Raw genomic sequence first — 24,145 nt, forward strand, 5'->3', positions numbered from 1 at the left:
ACTTTTTACTAGGAAAACTCTGGAGAGCTTCCCTAGCTGTGACCGGCTCCTCCAGGCACATTTTCTAAACAGAGTCTGGTAGGACGGGCATAGAGGGAGGAGCCAGCCCACACTCTCAAACTCTTAAAGTGGCAATGGCTCCTGGTGGACACGTCTATACCCTATGGTAATAATGTGGACCACAGCATCCTCTAGGACGTAAGAGAAATAATAAGAAAACCAAACACTTATGAAACATCTACTAGATAAACCTACATTGGATCTTAATCTAAATGACATATTTAAACGATGACAGTGAGAGCAGCTTGCTATAGCTAACAGAAGAGAGGTCATTCTTTATTCTTTAACTCGGAAATACTGCTAAAAGAACACGTACATACAGATCAGACACATGTGCAGTGTCCGTGTGTTAGCCCCCTCCTCTCCTGTAGCCGACAGCGTGTTAGTGCTCTGAGACAACAGCGCTCGCGTGGTGGCCATTTCTCCAGAGATCTGCACAAGCACTGTAGACTCTGGCATCGTGTCTAGTGCTCAGAGCACTAACAGCGCTGCCGGCTATGGGAGAGGAGGGGGCCAACACGCGGAGACCGATGGACACCAGAAAAGAAGAAATGGGGGCAGTGTGTACGGTGTGGGCACCCTCTGGACCCAGGGCCCGTGTGCACCGCACACACTGCACCCATTATAGATATGCATCTGATACAGATGTGTCCACTTACATCTAACCTCCCTGCACGTTACACAACCCTTCTAGATATGCCATGGAGTGACTTGGTAGCGCCGAGCATCTCTTCATGCAACTTTTTCCATTAAAATGTGTCTCATTCGCAAAATGATGCGAATAGGACACAAGCATCTTTTGCAAATTAAAATTATATGCGGCATGCCTATATTGTGTGTGACCGTGCCTGTATCTGCATGCTCAATGCTACACTAGTGTTTTCCTAGAAAACACTGTAACACAGCATTTCATTGCAGATACAGGCATAATCGCACATAGAAAATAGGCTTACCGCATATCATTTTAAATCAGCAGTCTACTTGAGCGTCTTATTTGCACAGTGATGCAAGAGATACGCCTGACGCTAACAGAGTTGACGGGACCTGTCAGCTCACTAATGCCAGGCATCTCCCGCTGCGTGGCGTACTGAAGCAAGATGTAATGTATGAGGACACATCTGTATATGAACTAGTGTACAGACAACATCTGGCACAACTCTTGCTCGCTTATTACTCATTGCTTACGCATTGAAGAGATGGGACAGACCTTCTGAAACTATTATATATTGTAGATCACAGGTTCTCAAACTCTGTCCTCAGAACCCCACACAGTGCATGTTTTCCAGGTCTCCTCACAGAATAACAAGTGAAATAATTAGCTCCACCTGTGGACCTTTTAAAATGTGCCAGTGAGCAATAAATACACCAGTGCACCTGCTGGGTTACCTGGAAAACGTTGACTGTTTGGGGTCTGGAGGACTGAGTTTGGGAACCTATGCCGTAGATGTAGGCCATCTCAGAACCCTTTCAAGTTCCCCACTATTTTTCCTATACTGAGATGCCCAACACTATACCCCAAATTCAAGGTGTGGTGAAACCAATGGTTTAGTGGCTGTTTATCTTTAATTCCTTTAATCTGAACTACACTCATTTTACCCTATTAGCATATACGAGTTATTTTGATCACTTTTTCTTCAAATGTAATCTTTTATATTAGTACAATAATTCCACAACTGCTTTTCTAATACAGTTCAGAAAATTAAAGAGAATGTATAATATTTGCTGTAGATTATAGGACATATTGTAGTTACATCACACAAAACAATGAAAACGTTTAACTATAAAGCAAAACTGAAACAGATTACTCAATGTCTCATTGAAATAATTTTTTGAACATTGAATTCTGTGATTTTATGGAAAAACTAGCTGAATACGCATGCTTCGCTACAGAATTCCAAGTATAATGCCAATCTTTGTTAGACCGCACCTCTGGGCAAGCCTTCCCCGGATTGATTCGGTCAAAAGGCTGGCGTTTAGGAGAATAACTTGCATCCTTCTCTGCCCCGTCCCACCTCTGATGCTGCCCTGCTCAGTGCTGTAAATGCTGGGCCAACAGGCCAAGCACCACCCGCTGCATGTTAAATATGTAAGGTTTGCCGGGATAGGCTGACTCTATTCCAAAGGGCCCTAGGTCTCCTTGTTTAACTTCTTGCTCTCCTTGGGGCTCCTTTGAGGAAAAAGGGTAAAATTCTTAGCACTTAAGGTCACTGGGAAAGCTGTCGGAACCCTTTACACAGGAGATAAGCAGTTGCTAACTATCAAACTTTTCTTTAATGCATTTAATAGTCAAAATATCTATCTCTCCTATTGCTCTCTGAGAGGTTCAGCAATGTTTAGTTCAAGTGACATGTTAACCTCTGATAATTGAGACACTATCCTCTCCTGGAAATAGGTTGGTAAAGTACTTAAAAGGCAAATACCACTGACTGACCACAAAATCTCCTCCACTATAAGGCTGGACTTCCTTGCCAGTGGCAGTTGCAGAGCAGTCCGTTATTAAAATAGGGGAGCCACACCCAGCGATGTTTGACAGTGTTTAGTCCTATTTCAATAATGGACTGCTGTGCAACTGCCACTGGCAAGGAAGTCCAGGAATAGAGCATTGTGTCGTCCCCACTCTGCGACTATGTATCACGGGCACCATGCATTCTGTATAGCCCTGGCTGGGTGGGCGGTCTTACCTCTCCTCTTTGAGGGGGGAATTCCCAATAACCATCTCACCCCTTTTAACCCCTTTGTGGGTGGAATATTGAAAATGGGATTTATGGTCTTACCTTGATAAATCCTTTTCTTCGAGTCCATAGGGGGCACAGGAGATAACACTGGGTATAGGATGGCTGGGAGCAAGGCAGGCACCAAAGGGGTTACTTTTAATTACCCAGCAGACCTTGCCTCCCTGTCAACTATACCCCGCCCCCGATCCCGGGCCCGCCAGTTTTAGTAGCAAGCAGGAAGTGGAAGAAAGGACACATTACAGAGAAAGACACTGAGCAGATGAATGGCCACACACCACCGATACAGGAAACCTGGTCCCGCAAGACAGGTGTGTCAGGGAGGGCGTCCTGTGCCCCCTATGGACTCGAAGAAAAGGATTTATCAAGGTAAGACCATAAATCCCATTTACTTCCACTTCCACTAGGGGGCACAGGAGATAACACTGGGACGTCCTAAAGCTGTCCCCTTAAGGATGGAGACACTCCTGGACTGCGTTAAGGACCCTTCACCCAAAGCCTGCGTCATAGGACGCAAAGGTGTCAAACGCATAGAACTTTATGAAAGTATGGGCAGAAGACCACGTGGCAGCCTTGCAAAGCTGTTCCGCTGAGGCCGTACGAGAGGTGTCAAACGCATAGAACTTTATGAAAGTATGGGCAGAAGACCACGTGGCAGCCTTGCAAAGCTGTTCCGCTGAGGCCGTACGAGAGGTGTCAAACGCATAGAACTTTATGAAAGTATGGGCAGAAGACCACGTGGCAGCCTTGCAAAGCTGTTCCGCTGAGGCCGTACGAGAGGTGTCAAACGCATAGAACTTTATGAAAGTATGGGCAGAAGACCACGTGGCAGCCTTGCAAAGCTGTTCCGCTGAGGCCGCACGAGAGGCTGCCCACAACCTACCTAGGATTAAATTGACGAGAAGAGCACCAGGTAAAATAAGTCTTCCAGATGCGATGGTAGACTTTGGCCAACGAAGATTTCTGAGCTCTGAACATTGTCTTTATAACCCTCCTGGAAAAACCCTTCTTCCTTAGAACGGATGTCTCAATTGCCACCCCGTCAAAGCGAGGCGGCTGAGATCCACATGAAGACAGGACCCCTGTGACAGGAGATCTGGACATAGGAGAAGACGCCAAGGTGCGTCTATGGACAAGCTGAGGAGATTTGCATACCATGGGTGACGTGGCCAATCTGGAATCACTAGGATCATTTTGCGTCCTTCATGCTTGAATTTCTGAACTACCCGGAGTATGAGGGAGAATGGAGGAAAGACGTATAATAGGGAAAATGTCCAAGAAGCTGTCAACGCATCCACCAGACATGCTTCCGGATCCCGTGTGCAGGATCCAAATCTGCTGACCTGTTTGTTGTGACGAGACGCCATGAGGTCTATGTCCGGAATCCCCCATTTGGAGACCAACATCTGGAACACCGCTGGATGGAGCATCCATTCCCACAAGTGCACATTTTGACAACTTAGGAAGTCTGCTACCCAGTTGAGTACTCCAGGAATGTACACTGCCGACAGAGTCGGAAGGTGGTGCTCTGCCCAGAGAAAAATCTTGGTAACTTCTACCATGGCACAGCGACTGCGCATGTCGCTATGGTGGTTGATGTAAGCCAGGGCTATTGTGTTGTCTGACTAAACCTTGACCGGACGGTCTTCTAGAAGAGACTGAGCTGATAGGAATGCCATGAAGACTGCTCTCAGTTCCAAGATGTTGATTGGAAATTACTTTCCTGAGAGGACCAGCGACCTTGGAACATTCGAGTTTCAAAGACCACCCCCCATCCTTGGAGGCTGGCATCCAGTCCTGTATCCAGAAGGGATATCCCTTGTGCAAATTGGTATTGAGGAGCCACCATGTCAATGACAGCCAAACTTCCGGAGAGAGGACCATGGTCTGTGAACGAATGTGGAGCGGAGAACCGTCCCACTTGCGAAGAACTTCCAACTGCAGTGGACGAGAGTGGAACTGAGCGTACTTCACCATGTCGAACGCCGCCACCATGGAGCCCAGAACCCGCGTGACTGCATGGACAGATACTGCCTGGAGGTGGTGGTGAAGCGATTGAATTCTGGCTTAAAGAACAAGGATCTTGTCCTGGGGCAGAAACACACGCTGTACCCTGGAATCCAACGCCCTTTAAGAAAGGATTGTTTGTGAGGGCATCAAAGATGATTTTATTCCAGTTTATCTTTCAGCCGTGTAATTGTAAGCAGACTGCAGCTGTACTGAGAGCTCTTCTTGGGACTGATTCAGAAGGTGGTCACCCAAGTAAGGTAGTATGCGAATCCCCTGGCGTCTTAAGTGGGCAGCAAACACTGCCACGATTTTTGTGAACACCCTCGGAGCCGTGGAGGGCTGAACGGCAGGGCACGAAACTGGAAGTGATCCCCCTTCACAGCGAACCTGAGAAACCGGTGATGACTTGGACGAATCGGCACATGCAGATAGGCATCCTGGATATCCAAAGACGCCATGTAGTCGCCCGGTTCCAAAACCAATATGAGGGACCTTAGAGACTCCATGTGAAACTTGGGGACTCGCAGGAAAACATTGAACTCTTTGAGGTTGAGAATCGGTCATAAAGAACTGTCCGGTTTCCGAACCAGAAAGCGAACTGTAGAAACTTTGACCTCTTTGATCCCGTGGCACTGGTACAATGACGTTGAAGGCGAGTAGGGAGCCGATTGACCGTTGTAGAGCCTCTGCTTTTTTGGGATCCTCCGGAAGACCCATGGTGAAGAACCTTGTTCGAGGCCGGTGCAAGAATGTCAGAGCATATCCTTGAGACATGACGTCTCTGACCCAGGCATCCGTCGTGTTCTCCAACCAACGAGGTGCAAAGGACACAAGTTGGCCCCCTACCCTGGGATCCCCCAGGGTGGGGCCTGACCTGTCACGCTGCTGGATTGTCAACCAGTTTGGAGGCTGGGTGTCTGGTAGCCCAAGGTTGCATAGTACGAGGCTTGGAGCCCTTTGCAGGGGCCTTGTATATAAAGGAGGCCTGACCGTTGGCTCTTCCTTGTGGGCGAAAGGAGCGAAAGGGGCCGCTGATGATGGAAGAAAGGCTATTTTAGAAGTTGGCAGTGAAGTCACAATTTTGTCCAAAGGACCAAGGCCAAAAAGGGTATCTCCAGCATACGATAGAGCCTCGAGAGTTTTCTTGGAGGAGGCATCTGCTCTCCACGAGCGAAACCACAAGAAGCGACTGGTTGCCACTGTTGAAGCCGAAACTTTTTAGAGAGACATTCGTTTTCTGAATATGTCCTACAAGAACCAATAATTGTTTCCTACATGCCCTGTTGTAGCTGTTCTGTCCAACTACTGACCGCTTTTGTCACCCAGGCCGATTCCAGGGCAGGTCCGGTAATTGCGCCCGCATGGGTATATGCGGTTTTAAGAAAGGTGTACAACTTCCAATCCGTAGGGTCCTTAAGTGACGAGGTATCTGGAATGGGAAGCACTGAATAACGTATGAGATGCGCCACATTGGCGTCTACCAGTGGAGGGTTCTCCCACTTGGATCTATCCTTGGGCGGAAGTGGATAAAAGCCGGTATACCTTTTAGATAGCTCTTGTTCGGTTTAGCCCATGCAAGCTCCAGCATGTCCTCTAATTGCGCAGAAGAAGGAAATTGTGTTGATTCCTTTTTCGTTTTTTTAAAAACCAGAGTCTTAGATTTGGGAGTGGAGTCTTCATCTTCAATATCCAGGACTGATCTTACTTCCCGGACAAAGCAGTCCCCTTTTGCCGCTGACAATGAGTCCGCCAAACCAGATGAGGTGTCTAGATCTGATCCCCGAGACGCGCTGACTTGGTCCAAATGGGATTCTGAATCTGAATCCCCATCGGACCGCGGAGTAGAGGTTTCGGACGTCGTGTGAAAGCATCTGGGTCGGTTTTCTCTCTCCATGAGCTGTTGCATGGAAGCAGAGAATTGTGTAAGGCCCTGTATAGACTGTGCAAAAGATTGCACCCATGGGGGCTCCAACTGAGAAGGAGGGGCCAACTGTGCTGACATGGAAGTACTAGGGGGCGACGGTTCCATGGGAACCACCTGCGTAGTGGCTAAGCAATCTACAAGCTGTGCCATTACCTGCGTCAATGAGGTTGCCCAGGCTGGTTCCGGTCACACATTCCTTGGCATCAATAGGATGCTGTGGAGACAGAATGTTAGAACACACACGGCAAGTGCGAGGCTCAGGAGCCACTGTCTTCTGGACAACATGATAATATTTAAGAATATACAGTCGTGAGTAATAAATAGGAAATGGGAGTGAGAACTTCACAGCCAAGTGAATGTTAAATAATAATAAGCACAGTGCAGTGTAAGATAACTGAAGGAGCAGGTCCTGTATCAGGGGTGCTAGGTTAATTCACCTAAAACTCTAACACCCCACAACAGTCACACAGACACCCTATGCTTGAAAAAGAAATAGGCCAAGATATTCAACTGGCTAGCATTAATGCAGGCAGGAGAAATAAGCTGGACCCAGCTACTGGAGCGAGCTACAGTGGAGACAGAGGCCAGACCTTCCTTCCTCCTGCAAGTCCTAGCCACCTAGCGATCTAAAATGGCTGCCCAGTGTTTTTAGGAAGGGACTGATAGAGGAAGGAGGAGGAGAAACCTAGGGGCAGGTCATGAGCTATGCTACTAGCAAGCCCTAGGGGCGGGGGAGGGCTGCAGGCTGGGCACCCTCCCCCTCAGATGAAAACCCCAGGGACCTGCATTCTAACCTGCTGCTGTGCCCTGGTGGTCCAGTGGTGATGGTGCAGAACACTGAGCCCCCACTCATCTGCCCTCCCGCTGTCTCCTGTAAGCGGGAGGGGAATGCCACTAGTCGCGGCTCCCAGCGTGCCGGGAGCCGGTCAACTTACCCTCCAGCACCGATGCAGCTGTGGGGGGAGGTCACTGTAGTGGCTCAGAGTCCCGTGGTGAAAGACTCTAGTCCCATCATTAGCGCGGCCGCCGGATGGTGGAGCGGGCTTGCTGGGTGTTTAGTCCGCCAGCAGCGCGCTCATCTTCGCTGCAGCACTAAGAGAAAAAAAAAAAGTAACACGGGCTGCTAAAAAGGAGCGGTGTATAGTGGACAGGGAGGCAAGGCCTGCTGGGTAATTAAAAGTAACCCCTTTGGTGCCTGCCTTACTCCCAGCCTTCCTATACCCAGTGTTACCTCCTGTGCTCACTAGTGGACGTGGAAGAAAAATCCCTTCTTAGTGGGTGTGTACATCACAAAAGCAAGCTACTATCCAAATGTCAAGTTCCTAGTCCTTATGGTCAGTAGATTTTGTGATGAGTCAGTGGTATTTGCACCTTGTATATATATATATATATATATATATATATATATGGAGAGAGAGAGAGAGAGAGAGAGAGAGAGAGAAATAAGTATTTACCAAGAGCATGTTTAAAGCTTCCAGACACAAATGCATTATGACCGCTAAGTACACACAGTGCCAGGTTGTCAGGATTTTTGAGCATCAGTCTCAGGCAGAAGCGATGATGCCTCACATCCTGGGAATGCATTGTGACTTGGTTGAAGATATTCCAGAGCTGAGGTTTGTTCACATTTTCCATCAACATTATTCTGGGAAAAGAAGACATATGGTTATTACAGTGACACCTACTATGTATAATAACATTACACCACCAACAAACTAAACCAATACAAGCTGTCATATAACTTGGCAGAAATTGCAATATCTGACACTGAATTTCCAGTTTGCAGTTTTACGCAAGCCATTATTCTCTGTTATGAGGAATTTTGGGGTTAAAAATGGTCATTTAGCAAGCTTAAGCTGGGTATACATTATGCGATTTGCATGGGCCTATTGGGACCAAGGGGACTGTATCGGAACAGGTTTATTGAACTTTTCTCCAACATGACTATTTAAAATTGGGAGGAACACTACTCACTTTATATATTAACTTTCTCTACTGCATTTTACAAGTGCATATTGCATATAAGTTTTTATATTTTGCTCAATTTTATCCTATTAAATTGTGTTATTATTGTGACCTACCTTCTCATTTGTGACCTATAAGCGCTATTCACTTTCTTGTGTTCCTATTCTCTGTTATGAGGAATTTTGAGGTTAAAAATGGTAATTTAGCAAGCTTAAGCTGGGTATACATTATGCAATTACTGCGGATCAGGCCAATAATTGCACAGTATACGGATGTGACCGGTCTGATCCAATAATTTGTCAGCCCCATTTGGCAGGGTATGGGATGCCATGGATGACTGTCTGACATTTCCCCTGTACCTTCTCAGCCTGACAGACATTTTATTTACCAATGCATGCCCAGCATTATGAAGAAGTTGCTTCCTATGTACTGAAAAATAATTTACTTTTTGATGACAACTTCATCCTAAACATTTTCAATTCTAATTAAGTACACATGTTGATGGTCATGCCATAAATAGCATGATATATATAAGAGATTGATGATAGAGTTGTAATGTTATTTAAATTTTTTTTAAATTGACAATGTTATAACTTTAAAAATGATAATAGAAAATAGAATTTGACGGCAGATAAGAACCACTTAGCTCATCTAGTCTTCCCCAAACACACACACACATTAGGGTTCATTTTTTGTCAAGAGCCAATTAACCTACCAGTATACTGCATTTTCAGGTTGTGGGAGGAAACTGGAGTACCCGGAGGAAACCCACACAAGTACGGGGAGAATACACAAACTCCACACAGTTAGGGCCATGGTGGGAATCGAACCCATGACCACTGTGCTGTGAGGCAGTAATGCTAACCATTACACCAAAGCTATAAACACAGACACCGTTACTATGCCTTAAAATAAGAATTTACTTACCGATAATTCTATTTCTCGGAGTCCGTAGTGGATGCTGGGGTTCCTGAAAGGACCATGGGGAATAGCGGCTCCGCAGGAGACAGGGCACAAAAAGTAAAGCTTTAGGATCAGGTGGTGTGCACTGGCTCCTCCCCCTATGACCCTCCTCCAAGCCTCAGTTAGGATACTGTGCCCGGACGAGCGTACACAATAAGGAAGGATTTTGAATCCCGGGTAAGACTCATACCAGCCACACCAATCACACTGTACAACCTGTGATCTGAACCCAGTTAACAGTATGATAACAGCGGAGCCTCTGAAAAGATGGCTCACAACAATAATAACCCGATTTTTGTAACTATGTACAAGTAATGCAGATAATCCGCACTTGGGATGGGCGCCCAGCATCCACTACGGACTCCGAGAAATAGAATTATCGGTAAGTAAATTCTTATTTTCTCTATCGTCCTAGTGGATGCTGGGGTTCCTGAAAGGACCATGGGGATTATACCAAAGCTCCCAAACGGGCGGGAGAGTGCGGATGACTCTGCAGCACCGAATGAGAGAACTCCAGGTCCTCCTTAGCCAGGGTATCAAATTTGTAGGATTTTACAAACGTGTTTGCCCCTGACTAAATAGCCGCTCGGCAAAGTTGTAAAGCCGAGACCCCTCGGGCAGCCGCCCAAGATGAGCCCACCTTCCTTGTGGAATGGGCATTTACATATTTTGGCTGTGTCAGGCCTGCCACAGAATGTGCAAGCTGAATTGTATTACACATCCAACTAGCAATAGTCTGCTTAGAAGCAAGAGCACCCAGTTTGTTGGGTGCATACAGGATAACAGCAAGTCAGTTTTCCTGACTCCAGCCGTCCTGGAACCTATACTTTCAGGGCCCTGACAACATCCAGCAACTTGGAGTCCTCCAAGTCCCTAGTAGGCGCAAGGCACCACAATAAGCTGGTTCAGGTGAAACACTGACACCACCTTAGGGAGAGAACTGGGGACGAGTCCGCAGCTCTGCCCTGTCCGAATGGACAAACAGATATGGGCTTTTTTGAGAAAACCCCCACCAATTTGACACTCGCCTGGCCCAGGCCAGGGCCAAGAGCATGGTCACTTTTCATGTGAGATGCTTCAAATCCACAGATTTGACTGGTTTTAAACCAATGTGATTTGAGGAATCCCAGAACTACGTTGAGATCCCACAGTGCCACTGGAGGCACAAAAGGGGGTTGTATATGCAATACTCCCTTGACAAACTTCTGGACTTCAGGAACTGAAGCCAATTCTTACTGGAAGAAAATCGACAGGGCCGAAATTTGAACCTTAATGGGCCCCAATTTGAGGCCCATAGACACTCCTGTTTGCAGGAAATGCAGGAATCGACCGAGTTGAAATTTCTTCGTGGGGCCTTCCTGGCCTCACACCACGCAACATATTTTCGCCACATGTGGTGATAATGTTGTGCGGTCACCTCCTTCCTGGCTTTGACCAGGGTAGGAATGACCTCTTCCGGAATGCCTTTTTCCCTTAGGATCCGGCGTTCCACCGCCATGCCGTCAAACGCAGCTGCGGTAAGTCTTGGAACAGACATGGTACTTGCTGAAGCAAGTCCCTTCTTAGCGGCAGAGGCCATAAGTCCTCTGTGAGCATCTCTTGAAGTTCCGGGTACCAAGTCCTTCTTGGCCAATCCGGAGCCATGAGTATAGTTCTTACTCCTCTACGTCTTATAATTCTCAGTACCTTAGGTATGAGAAGCAGAGGAGGGAACACATACACCGACTGGTACACCCACGGTGTTACCAGAACGTCCACAGCTATTGCCTGAGGGTCTCTTGACCTGGCGCAATACCTGTCCCGTTTTTTGTTCAGACGGGACGCCATCATGTCCACCTTTGGTATTTTCCAACGGTTCACCATCATGTGGAAAAACTTCCCGATGAAGTTTCCACTCTCCCGGGTGGAGGTCGTGCCTGCTGAGGAAGTCTGCTTCCCAGTTTCCACTCCCGGAATGAAACACTGCTGACAGTGCTATCACATGATTTTCCGCCCAGCGAAAAGTCCTTGCAGTTTTTGCCATTGCCCTCCTGCTTCTTGTGCCGCCCTGTCTGTTTACGTGGGCGACTGCCGTGATGTTTTTCCCACTGGATCAATACCGGCTGACCTTGAAGCAGAGGTCTTGCTAAGCTTAGAGCATTATAAATTTACCCTTAGCTCCAGTATATTTATGTGGAGAAAAGTCTCCAGACTTGATCACACTCCCTGGAAATTTTTTCCTTGTGTGACTGCTCCCCAGCCTCTCGGGCTGGCCTCAGTGGTCACCAGCATCCAATCCTGAATGCCGAATCTGCGGCCCTCTAGAAGATGAGCACTCTGTAACCACCACAGGAGAGACACCCTTGTCCTTGGATATAGGGTTATCCGCTGATGCATCTGAAGATGCGATCCGGACCATTTGTCCAGCAGATCCCACTGAAAAGTTCTTGCGTGAAATCTGCCGAATGGAATTGCTTCGTAGGAAGCCACCATTTTTACCAGGACCCTTGTGCAATGATGCACTGACACTTTTCCTGGTTTTAGGAGGTTCTTGACTAGCTCGGATAACTCCCTGGCTTTCTCATCCGGGAGAAACACCTTTTTCTGGACTGTGTCCAGAATCATCCCTAGGCACAGCAGACGTGTCGTCAGGATCAGCTGCGATTTTGGAATATTTAGAATCCATCCGTGCTGTTGTAGCAGTATCCGAGATAGTGCTACTCCGACCTCCAACTGTTCCCTGGACTTTGCCCTTATCAGGAGATCGTCCAAGTAAGGGGTAATTAAGACGCCTTTTCTTCGAAGAAGAATCATCATTTCGGCCATTACCTTGGTAAAGACCCGGGGTGCCGTGGACAATCCAAACGGCAGCGTCTGAAACTGACAGTGACAGTTCTATACCACGAACCTGAGGTACCCTTAGTGAGAAGGGCAAATTTGGGACATGGAGGTAAGCATCCCTGATGTCCCGGGACACTATATAGTCCCCTTTTTCCTGTTCGTTATCACTGCTCTGAGTGACTCCATCTTGATTTGAACCTTTGTAAGTGTTCAAATTTTTTTAGATTTAGAATAGGTCTCACCTAGCCTTCTGGCTTCAGTACCACAATATAGTGTGGAATAATACCCCTTTCCTTGTTGTACGAGGGGTAATGTCGGAGGGATACCTTGGTAAAGCAGACTTCAGGAGCCTGCGAGGGGGAAACGTTTCGACATTCCAATCTGTACCCCTGGGATACTACTTGTAGGATCCAGGGGTCCTGTACGGTCCCAGCGTCATGCTGAGAGCTTGGCAGAAGCGGTGGAAGGCTTCTGTTCCTGGGAATGGGCTGCCTGCTGCAGTCTTCTTCCCTTTCCTCTATCCCTGGGCAAATATGACTCTTATAGGGACGAAAGGACTGAGGCTGAAAAGACGGTGTCTTTTTCTGCAGAGATGTGACTTAGGGTAAAAACGGTGGATTTTCCAGCAGTTGCCGTGGCCACCAGGTCCGATGGACCGACCCCAAATAACTCCTCTTCCTTTATACGGCAATACACCTTTGTGCCGTTTGGAATCTGCATCACCTGACCACTGTCGTGTCCATAAACATCTTCTGGCAGATATGGACATCGCACTTACTCTTGATGCCAGAGTGCAAATATCCCTCTGTGCATCTCGCATATATAGAAATGCATCCTTTAAATGCTCTATAGTCAATAAAATACTGTCCCTGTCAAGGGTATCAATATTTTTAGTCAGGGAATCCGACCAAGCCACCCCAGCTCTGCACATCCAGGTTGAGGCGATCGCTGGTCGCAGTATAACACCAGTATGTGTGTATATACTTTTATATGATATTTTCCAGCCTCCTGTCAGCTGGCTCCTTGAGGACGGCCCTATCTATAGACGGTACCGCCACTTGTTTTGATAAGCGTGTGAGCGCCTTATCCACCCTAAGGGGTGTTTCCCAACGCGCCCTAACTTCTGGCGGGAAAGGGTATACCGCCAATAATTTTCTATCGGGGGGAACCCACGCATCATCACACACTTCATTTAATTTATCTGATTCAGGAAAAACTACAGGTAGTTTTTTCACATCCCACATAATACCCTCTTTTGTGGTACTTGTAGTATCAGAAATATGTAACACCTCCTTCATTGCCCTTAACATGTGGCCCTAATAAGGAATACGTTTGTTTATTCACCGTCGACACTGGATTCAGTGTCCGTGTCTGTGTCTGTGTCGACCGACTAAGGTAAACGGGCGTTTTAAAACCCCTGACGGTGTTTTTGAGACGTCTGGACCGGTACTAATTGTTTGTCGGCCGTCTCATGTCGTCAACCGACCTTGCAGCGTGTTGACATTATCACGTAATTCCCTAAATAAGCCATCCATTCCGGTGTCGACTCCCTAGAGAGTGACATCACCATTACAGGCAATTGCTCCGCCTCCTCACCAACATCGTCCTCATACATGTCGACACACACGTACCGACACACAGCACACACACAGGGAATGCTCTGATAGAGGACAGGACCCACTAGCCCTTTGGAGAGACAGAGGGAGAGTTTGCCAGCACACACCAAAAAACGCTATAATTATATAGGGACAACCTTATATAAGTGTTTTCCCTTATAGCATCTTTTTATATATTTCTAACGCCAAATTAGTGCCCCCCCTCTCTGTTTTAACCCTGTTTCTGTAGTGCAGTGCAGGGGAGAGCCTGGGAGCCTTCCCTCCAGCCTTTCTGTGAGGGAAAATGGCGCTGTGTGCTGAGGAGATAGGCCCCGCCCCTTTTTCGGCGGGCTCGTCTCCCGCTCTTCAACGGATTCTGGCAGGGGTTAAATATCTCCATATAGCCCCCGGAGGCTATATGTGAGGTATTTTTTGCCAAAAAGTAGGTTTACATTGCCTCCCAGGGCGCCCCCCTCCCAGCGCCCTGCACCCTCAGTGACTGCCGTGTGAAGTGTGCTGAGAGCAATGGCGCACAGCTGCAGTGCTGTGCGCTACCTTAAGAAGACTGAGGAGTCTTCTGCCGCCGATTCTGGACCTTCTTCTCTTTTCAGCATCTGCAAGGGGGCCGGCGGCGAGGCTCCGGTGACCATCCAGGCTGTACCTGTGATCGTCCCTCTGGAGCTAATGTCCAGTAGCCAAAGAAGCCAATCCATCCTGCACGCAGGTGAGTTCACTTCTTCTCCCCTAAGTCCCTCGTTGCAGTGATCCTGTTGCCAGCAGGACTCACTGTAAAATAAAAAACCTAAGCTAAACTTTTCTAAGCAGCTCTTTAGGAGAGCCACCTAGATTGCACCCTTCTCGGCCGGGCACAAAAATCTAACTGAGGCTTGGAGGAGGGTCATAGGGGGAGGAGCCAGTGCACACCACCTGATCCTAAAGCTTTACTTTTTGTGCCCTGTCTCCTGCGGAGTCGCTATTCCCCATGGTCCTTTCAGGAACCCCAGCATCCACTAGGACGATAGAGAAATAACATTACAACACTTTCAGCAATCTTCCATGGATATCATACTGTCAATATATTGACTGTCAACAGCACGAACATTGAAAAAGTAACTACATCATGACAGAGAGAAGCCTGTGACCTCTGCATTAAATGGTGGTGGAAGTATTCACCCTCCAGACCCAATAGAACGGAGTTCTCTGCAAACAGCAGCTCTGGCACTTTCCCATGTATGTGCTGTATATGCAGTGAGTAGTATGATCACTTTTAAGTACAACTAACTAGGTGCTGAGAAGGAATATTTCAGTTTCCAAATTAAAGCAGCTGTGAGGGTTGCAAACCCAATATTATACAAACAATAGCAAAATACACAGCGCTAAAATAAGATAAGTAATCCGTGGTGATAAAAAAAAAAAATGGATTAAAAACAATGTAAATTATACATGCAAATGTAAAATTAATACCATCACCACCTATTAGGAAAAAAATAAGAATTTACTTACCGATAATTCTATTTCTCGGAGTCCGTAGTGGATGCTGGGGTTCCTGAAAGGACCATGGGGAATAGCGGCTCCGCAGGAGACAGGGCACAAAAAGTAAAGCTTTAGGATCAGGTGGTGTGCACTGGCTCCTCCCCCTATGACCCTCCTCCAAGCCAGTTAGGTACTGTGCCCGGACGAGCGTACACAATAAGGGAGGAATTTTGAATCCCGGGTAAGACTCATACCAGCCACACCAATCACACCGTACAACTTGTGATCTAAACCCAGTTAACAGTATGATAACAGCGGAGCCTCTGAAAAGATGGCTCACAACAATAATAACCCGATTTTTGTAACTATGTACAAGTATTGCAGATAATCCGCACTTGGGATGGGCGCCCAGCATCCACTACGGACTCCGAGAAATAGAATTATCGGTAAGTAAATTCTTATTTTCTCTATCGTCCTAGTGGATGCTGGGGTTCCTGAAAGGACCATGGGGATTATACCAAAGCTCCCAAACGGGCGGGAGAGTGCGGATGACTCTGCAGCACCGAATGAGAGAACTCCAGGTCCTCTTTTGCCAGGATATCAAATTTGTAGAATTTTACAAACGTGTTCTCCCCTGACCACGTATCTGCTCGGCAGAGTTGTAATGCCGAGACCTCTCGGGCAGCCGCCCAAGATGAGCCCACCTTCCTTGTGGAATGGGCCTTAACCGATTTAGACTGTGGCAGGCCTGCCTCAGAATGTGCAAGTTGAATTGTGTTACAAATCCAACGAGCAATCGACTGCTTAGAAGCAGGCGCACCCAACTTGTTGGGTGCATACAGTATAAACAGCGAGTCAGATTTTCTGACTCCAGCTGTCCTGGAACATATTTTCAGGGCCCTGACAACTTCTAGCAACTTGGAGTCCTCCAAGTCCCTAGTAGGTGCAAGGCACCACAATAAGCTGGTTCAGGTGAAACACTGACACCACCTTAGGGAGAGAACTGGGGACGAGTCCGCAGCTCTGCCCTGTCCGAATGGACAAACAGATATGGGCTTTTTTTGAGAAAAAACCACCAATTTGACACTCGCCTGGTCCAAGCCAGGGCCAAGAGCATGGTCACTTTTTATGTGAGATGCTTCAAATCCACATATTTGACTGGTTTTAAACCAATGTGATTTGAGGAATCCCAGAACAACGTTGAGATCCCACAGTGCCACTGGAGGCACAAAAAAGGGGTTTGTATATGCAATACTCCCTTGACAAACTTCTGGACTTCAGGAACTGAAGCCAATTCTTTCTGGAAGAAAATTTACAGGGCCGAATTTGAACCTTAATGGACCCCAATTTGAGGCCCATAGACACTCCTGTTTGCAGGAAATGCAGGAAACGACCGAGTTGAAATTTCTTTGTGGGGCCTTCCTGGCCTCACACCACGCAACATATTTTCGCCACACGTGGTGATAATGTTGTGCGGTCACCTCCTTTCTGGCTTTGACCAGGGTAGGAATGACCTCTTCCGGAATGCCTTTTTTCCCTTAGGATCCGGCTTTCCATCGCCATGCCGACAAACGCAGCTGCGGTAAGTCTTGGAACAGACATGGTACTTGCTGAAGCAAGTCCCTTCTTAGCGGCAGAGGCCATAAGACCTCTGTAAGCATCTCTTGAAGTTCCGGGTACCAAGTCCTTCTTGGCCAATCCGGAGCCATGAGTATAGTTCTTACTCCTCTACGTCTTATAATTCTCAGCACCTTAGGTATGAGAAGCAGAGGAGGGAACACATACACCGACTGGTACACCCACGGTGTTACCAGAACGTCCACATCTATTGCCTGAGAGTCTCTTGACCTGGCGCAATACCTGTCCCGTTTTTTGTTCAGACGGGACGCCATCATGTCCACCTTTGGTATTTCCCAACGGTTTACAATCATGTGGAAAAAACTTCTCAATGAAGTTTCCACTCTCCCGGGTGGAGGTCGTGCTGAGGAAGTCTGCTTCCCAGTTTCCATTCCCGGGATGAAAAACTGCTGACAGTGTTATCACATGATTTTCCGCCCAGCGAAAAGTCCTTGCAGTTTCTGCCATTGCCCTCCTGCTTCTTGTGTCGCCCTGTCTGTTTACGTGGGCGACTGCCGTGATGTTTTTCCCACTGGATCAATACCGGCTGACCTTGAAGCAGAGGTCTTGCTAAGCTTAGAGCATTATAAATTTACCCTTAGCTCCAGTATATTTATGTGGAGAAAAGTCTCCATACTTGATCACACTCCCTGGAAATTTTTCCCTTGTGTGACTGCTCCCCAGCCTCTCAGGCTGGGCTCCGTGGTTACCAGCATCCAATCCTGAATGCCGAATCTGCGGCCCTCTAGAAGATGAGCACTCTATAACCACCACAGGAGAGACACCCTTGTCCTTGGATATTGGGTTATCCGCTGATGCATCTGAAGATGCGATCCGGACCATTTGTCCAGCAGATCCCACTGAAAAGTTCTTACGTGAAATCTGCCGAATGGAATTGCTTCGTAGGAAGCCACCATTTTTACCAGGACCCTTGTGCAATGATGCACTGTTTTTAGGAGGTTCCTGACTTGCTCGGATAACTCCCTGGCTTTCTCTTCCGGGAGAAACACCTTTTTCTGGACTGTGTCCAGAATCATCCCTAGGCACAGCAGACGTGTCGTCGGGATCAGCTGCGATTTTGGAATATTTAGAATCCACCCGTGCTGATTGTAGCAGTATCCGAGATAGTGCTACTCCGACCTCCAACTGTTCCCTGGATTATGCCCCTATCAGGAGATCGTCCAAGTAAGGGATAATTAAGACGCCTTTTCTTCGAAGAAGAATCATCATTTCGGCCATTACCTTGGTAAAGACCCCGGGGTGCCGTGGACAATCCAAACGGCAGCGTCTGAAACTGATAGTGACAGTTCTGCACCACGAACCTGAGGTACCCTTAGTGAGAAGGGCAAATTTGGGACATAGAGGTAAGCATCCCTGATGTCCCGGGACACTATATAGTCCCCTTCTTCCTGGTTCGTTATCACTGCTCTGAGTGACTTCATCTTAATTTGAACCTTTGTAAGTGTTCAAAAAAAAAATTTTTTAGAATAAGTCTCACCTAGCCTTCTGGCTTCAGTACCACAATATAGTGTGGAATAATACCCCTTTTCTGTAGTAGGAGGGGTAATTTAATTATCACCTGCTGGGAATACAGCTTGTGAATTTTTTTCCATACTACCTCCTTGTCGGAGGGAGACTTGGTAAAGCAGACTTCAGGAGCCTGCGAAGGGGAAACGTCTCGACATTCCCATCTGTACCCCCGGGATACTACTTGTAGGATCCAGGGGTCCTGTACGGTCTCAGCGCCATGCTGAGAACTTGTCAGACGCGGTGGAACGCTTCTGTTCCTGGGAATGGGCTGCCTGCTGCAGTCTTCTTCCCTTTCCTCTATCCCTGGGCAGATATGATCTTATAGGGACGAGAGGACTGAGGCTGAAAAGACGGTGTCTTTTTCTGCAGAGATGTGACTTAGGGTAAAAAACGGTGGATTTTTCAGCAGTTGCCGTGACCACCAGGTCCGATGGACCGACCCCAAACAAGTCCTCTTCCTTTATACGGCCATACTGTGCCGTTTGGAATCTGCATCACCTGACCACTGTCGTGTCCATAACATCTTCTGGCAGTTATGGACATCGCGTTTATTCATGATGCCAGAGTGCAAATATCCCTCTGTGCATCTCGCATATATAGAAATGCTCTATAGTCAATAAAATACTGTCCCTGTCAAGGGTATCAATATTTTTAGTCAGGGAATCCGACCAAGCCACCCTAGCTCTGCACATCCAGGCTGAGGCGATCGCTGGCCGCAGTATAACACCAGTATGTGTGTATATACTTTTATTATATTTTCCAGCCTTGTCAGCTGGTCCTTGAGGACGGCCCTATCTATAGACGGTACCGCCACTTGTTTTGATAAGCGTGTGAGCGCCTTATCCACCTTAAGGGGTGTTTCCCAACGCGCCCTAACTTCTGGCGGGAAAGGGTATACCGCCCATAATTTTCTATCGGGGGGAACCCACGCATCATCACACACTTTATTTAATTTATCTGATTCAGGAAAAACTATGGTAGTTTTTTCACATCCCACATAATACCCTCTTTTGTGGTACTTGTAGTATCAGAAATACGTAACACCTCCTTCATTGCCTTTAACGTGTGGCCCTAATAAGGAATACGTTTGTTTATTCACCGTCGACACTGGATTCAGTGTCCCTGTCTGTGTCTGTGTCGACCGACTAAAGTAAACGGGCGTTTTAAAAACCCTTGACGGTGTTTTTGAGACGTCTGGACCGTACTAATTGTTTGTCGGCCGTCTCATGTCGTCAACCGACTTTGCAGCGTGTTGACATTATCACGTAATTTCCTAAATAAGCCATCCATTCCGGTGTCGACTCCCTAGAGAGTGACATCACCATTACAGGCAATTGCTCCGCCTCCACGCCAATATCGTCCTCATACATGTCGACACACACGTACCGACACACAGCAGACACACAGGGAATGCTCTATACGAAGACAGGACCCACTAGCCCTTTGGGGAGACAGAGGGAGAGTCTGCCAGCACACACCAAAAAGCGCTATATATGACAGGGATAGCCTTATGATTAAGTGCTCCCTTATAGCTGCTTTTATATTAATATATATATAGCCATTTATTTTGCCCCCCCTCTCTGTTATACCCTGTTTCTGTAGTGCAGTGCAGGGGAGAGACCTGGGAGCCTTCCTGACCAGCGGAGCTGTGACAGAAAATGGCGCCGTGTGCTGAGGAGATAGGCCCCGCCCCTTTTCCGGCGGGCTCGTCTCCCGCTATTTAGTACATTTAGGCAGGGGTAAATATCTCCATATAGCCTCTGGGGCTATATGTGAGGTATTTTTAGCCTTTTTAAAGGTTTTCATTTGCCTCCCAGGGCGCCCCCCCCCAGCGCCCTGCACCCTCAGTGACTGCCGTGTGAAGTGTGCTGAGAGGAAAATGGCGCACAGCTGCAGTGCTGTGCGCTACCTTAAGAAGACTGCAGGAGTCTTCAGCCGCCGATTCTGGACCTCTTCTTGCTTCAGCATCTGTGAGGGGGCCGGCGGCGTGGCTCCGGTGACCATCCAGGCTGTACCTGTGATCGTCCCTCTGAAGCTTCATGTCCAGTAGCCAAGAAGCCAATCCATCCTGCACGCAGGTGAGTTCACTTCTTCTCCCCTCTGTCCCTCGTTGCAGTGATCCTGTTGCCAGCAGGAATCACTGTAAAATAAAAAACCTAAGCTAAACTCTCTAAGCAGCTCTTTATGAGAGCCACCTAGAATTGCACCCTTCTCGGCCGGGCACAAAATCTAACTGGCTTGGAGGAGGGTCATAGGGGGAGGAGCCAGTGCACACCACCTGATCCTAAAGCTTTACTTTTTGTGCCCTGTCTCCTGCGGAGCCGCTATTCCCCATGGTCCTTTCAGGAACCCCAGCATCCACTAGGACGATAGAGAAAGTAATGAATAATAGCTGTCAATGGAAAAAAGGTAGGTATTTAATATCTCCTTAAATATTTAACAGGATAGTCAGATAGTGTATATAAATAGAAATAACGAGTTTACTCTTTCTGCGAAGTACACTGGGCTCCACAAGGAATTGACAATGGGGTGTAGAGTAGGATCTTGATCCGAGGCACCAGCAGGCTCAAAGCTTTGACTGTTCCCAGAATGTATAGCGCCGCCTCCTATATCACCCCGCCTCCCTGCACAGGATCTCAGTTTTTAGTTAACCAGTCAAATGCAGTAGCAGGAAAAGAGACAACGGTTAGTAGCCACAACACCGCATTCTCACGACAGGAGACGTGTCAGCGGCTAATGCCATACCAACCCAAAGAAGCTAAGTGCGTCAGGGTGGGCGCCTTGTGAAGCCCAGTGTACCTCGCAGAAAGAGTTTTAACAAAGGTAAGTTCTTACCATAAAACTCGTTTTCTGCTGCGGGGTACACTGGGCTCCACAAGGAATGGACAATGGGGATGTCCTAAAGCAGTTCTTTATGGGAGGGGACGCACTGTAGCGGGCACAAGAACCCGGCGTCCAAAGGAAGCATCCTGGGAAGCGGCAGTATCGAAGGCATAGAACCTTATGAACGTGTTCACAGAGGACCACGTAGCCGCCTTGCACAATTGTTCAAGGGTCGCACCACGTTGGGCCGCCCAAGAAGGTCCAACAGACCGAGTAGAATAGGCCTTAATGTGATCAGGAGCAGAGAGACCAGCCTTCACATAAGCATGTGCAATCACCATTCTAATCCATCTGGCCAGAGTTTGCTTGTGAGCAGGCCAGCCCGGTTTGTGAAACCCAAACACAACAAAAAGAGAATCCGATTTCCTAATAGGAGCAGTTCTCTTCACATAGATACGGAGAGCCCTTACCACATCCAAAAGACCGCTCTTTGGGAGACAGATCAGGAGAAACAAGTGCCGGAACTACAATTTCCTGATTAAGGTGGAACGAAGAAACCACCTTAGGTAGATAGCCGGGACGAGTCCTATGAACCGCCCGGTCACGGTGAAATATCAGATATGGGGAACTATAGGACAAGGCACCCAAATCCGACACTCTTCTAGCTAAAGCAATAGCCAGCAGAAACACCACCTTAAGGGAAAGCCACTTAAGGCCAGCTGAACCAAGAGGTTCAAACGGAGACTCTTGTAACGCCTCAAAAACCACCGACAAGTCCCAAGGAGCCACAGGCGGGACATAGGGAGGTTGGATACGCAACACGCCCTGAGTATAGGTATGCACATCAGGTAAGGTCGCAATTTTTCTCTGAAACCACACCGACAAGGCAGATATTTGAACCTTGAGGGAGGCCAGACGCAGGCCTAAGTCCAGGCCCTGCTAAAGAAACGCCAACAACTTGGCTATACTAAACATGGAAGCGTCATAATCGTTAGATGCGCACCAAACAAAGTAAGAATGCCAGACCCTATAGTAAATCCGAGCCGAAGCCGGATTCCGGGCCCGCAACATAGTTTGAATGACCGCCTCAGAAAACCCTTTAGCCCTTAAGACGGAAGCTTCAAGAGCCACGCCATCAAAGACAGCTGGGCTAGGTCCTGGTAGACACAGGGGCCCTGAACGAGGAGGTCTGGGCGTTGTGGAAGTAGAATTGGACGCTCTGACGATAGGCCTTGCAGGTCTGAGAACCAGTGCCGTCTGGGCCACGCTGGAGCTTTGAGAAGCAGAATTCCTTTTTCTTGCTTGAACTTCCAAATTACCATGGGCAGGAGTGACACCGGAGGGAGCACGTACGGCAGCCGAAACCTTCACGGTACCGCCAGCACATCCACGAATGCTGCTTGAGGATCCCTTGTCCTTGCTCCGAAGACCGGAACCTAGTGATTGTGTCGAGACGCCATCAGATCTACGTCTGGAAGGCCCCACCTTTCCACTAGGAGTTGAAACACTTCTGGATGGAAGCCCCACTCGCCGGCATGCACGTCCTGACGACTGAGAAAGTCCGCTTCCCAATTCAGGACTCCCGGAATGAATATTGCCGATATGGCCGGTAGATGGCGTCCTGCCCACTGTAGAATCCGTGAGACTTCCTTCATTGCTAGTCGGCTTCGAGTGCCGCCTTGATGATTTATGTAAGCCACTGTGGTGGCGTTGTCAGACTGAACAGGACAGTTCTGAATTAAATGCTGGGCTAGGTTCAAGGCATTGAAGACCGCCCGCAACTCCAGAATATTGATCGAGAGGAGGGACTCCTCCTTGGTCCACCGACCCTGAAGGGAGTGTTGCTTCAGCACCGCGCTCCAACCTCTTAGACTGGCATCTGTCGTCAACAGGACCCATTCGGTTATCCAGAACGGACGGCCCCTGCACAGTTGTTGGTCCCGGAGCCACCAGAGCAGCGACAGACGGACCTCCGGAGTCAATGAGATCATTTGAGACCTAATCCGGTGAGGCAGACCGTCCCATTTGGCTAGAATCAGCCTCTGGAGAGGGTGAGAGTGAAATTGAGCATACTCCACCATGTCGAATGCGGACACCATGAGGCCCAGCACCTGCATCGCCGAATGTATCGACACTTGCGGACGAGATAGGAAGCAACAAATCCTGTCCTGAAGTTTCAGGACTTTCTCCTGAGACAGGAACAACCGCTGGTTGTGAGTGTCCAATAGTGCTCCCAGATGCAACATGCTCTGAGCAGGGATCAGGGATGACTTCTTCCAGTTGATGAGCCACCCGTGGGCTTGCAGAAACCAGACCGTCACATCTAGATGACGCAGGAGAAGTTCTGAGGAATTTGCCAGGATTAACAAGTTGTCCAAATACGGAAGTATCCTGACCCCTTGACGGCGGAGTACCACCGTCATCACCGCCATGACTTTTGTAAAGACTCGCGGAGCCGTTGTTAAACCAAAAGGTAACGCCCAAAACTGGTAATGGCAGTTGCCAATCGCAAATCTCAGGTATTGCTGATGAGACACTGCTATAGGAATATGCAGGTAAGCATCCTGTATATCCAGGGAGACCATGAAGTCCCCAGGTTCCAAGGCCAGAACTATAGAGCGAAGGGTTTCCAT

General features: G+C 48.1%; 1 protein-coding gene across 4 annotated transcripts in view; it reads right to left on the reverse strand.

The window, feature by feature from the left end:
- Positions 1 to 24,145, reverse strand: part of GTF3C3 (general transcription factor IIIC subunit 3) — a 343,614-nt gene that overhangs the window by 71,050 nt on the left and 248,419 nt on the right. For all 4 annotated transcript variants that reach the window (XM_063936927.1, XM_063936928.1, XM_063936925.1 and 1 more), the window contains one exon: positions 8,181 to 8,371. In XM_063936927.1, coding sequence (XP_063792997.1) covers positions 8,181 to 8,371 — 191 coding nt within the window. The remainder of the gene's footprint in view (positions 1 to 8,180; positions 8,372 to 24,145) is intronic.

Source organism: Pseudophryne corroboree, chromosome 8 (assembly GCF_028390025.1).
Source record: "Pseudophryne corroboree isolate aPseCor3 chromosome 8, aPseCor3.hap2, whole genome shotgun sequence".
In the NCBI taxonomy this organism is placed as follows: domain Eukaryota; kingdom Metazoa; phylum Chordata; class Amphibia; order Anura; family Myobatrachidae; genus Pseudophryne; species Pseudophryne corroboree.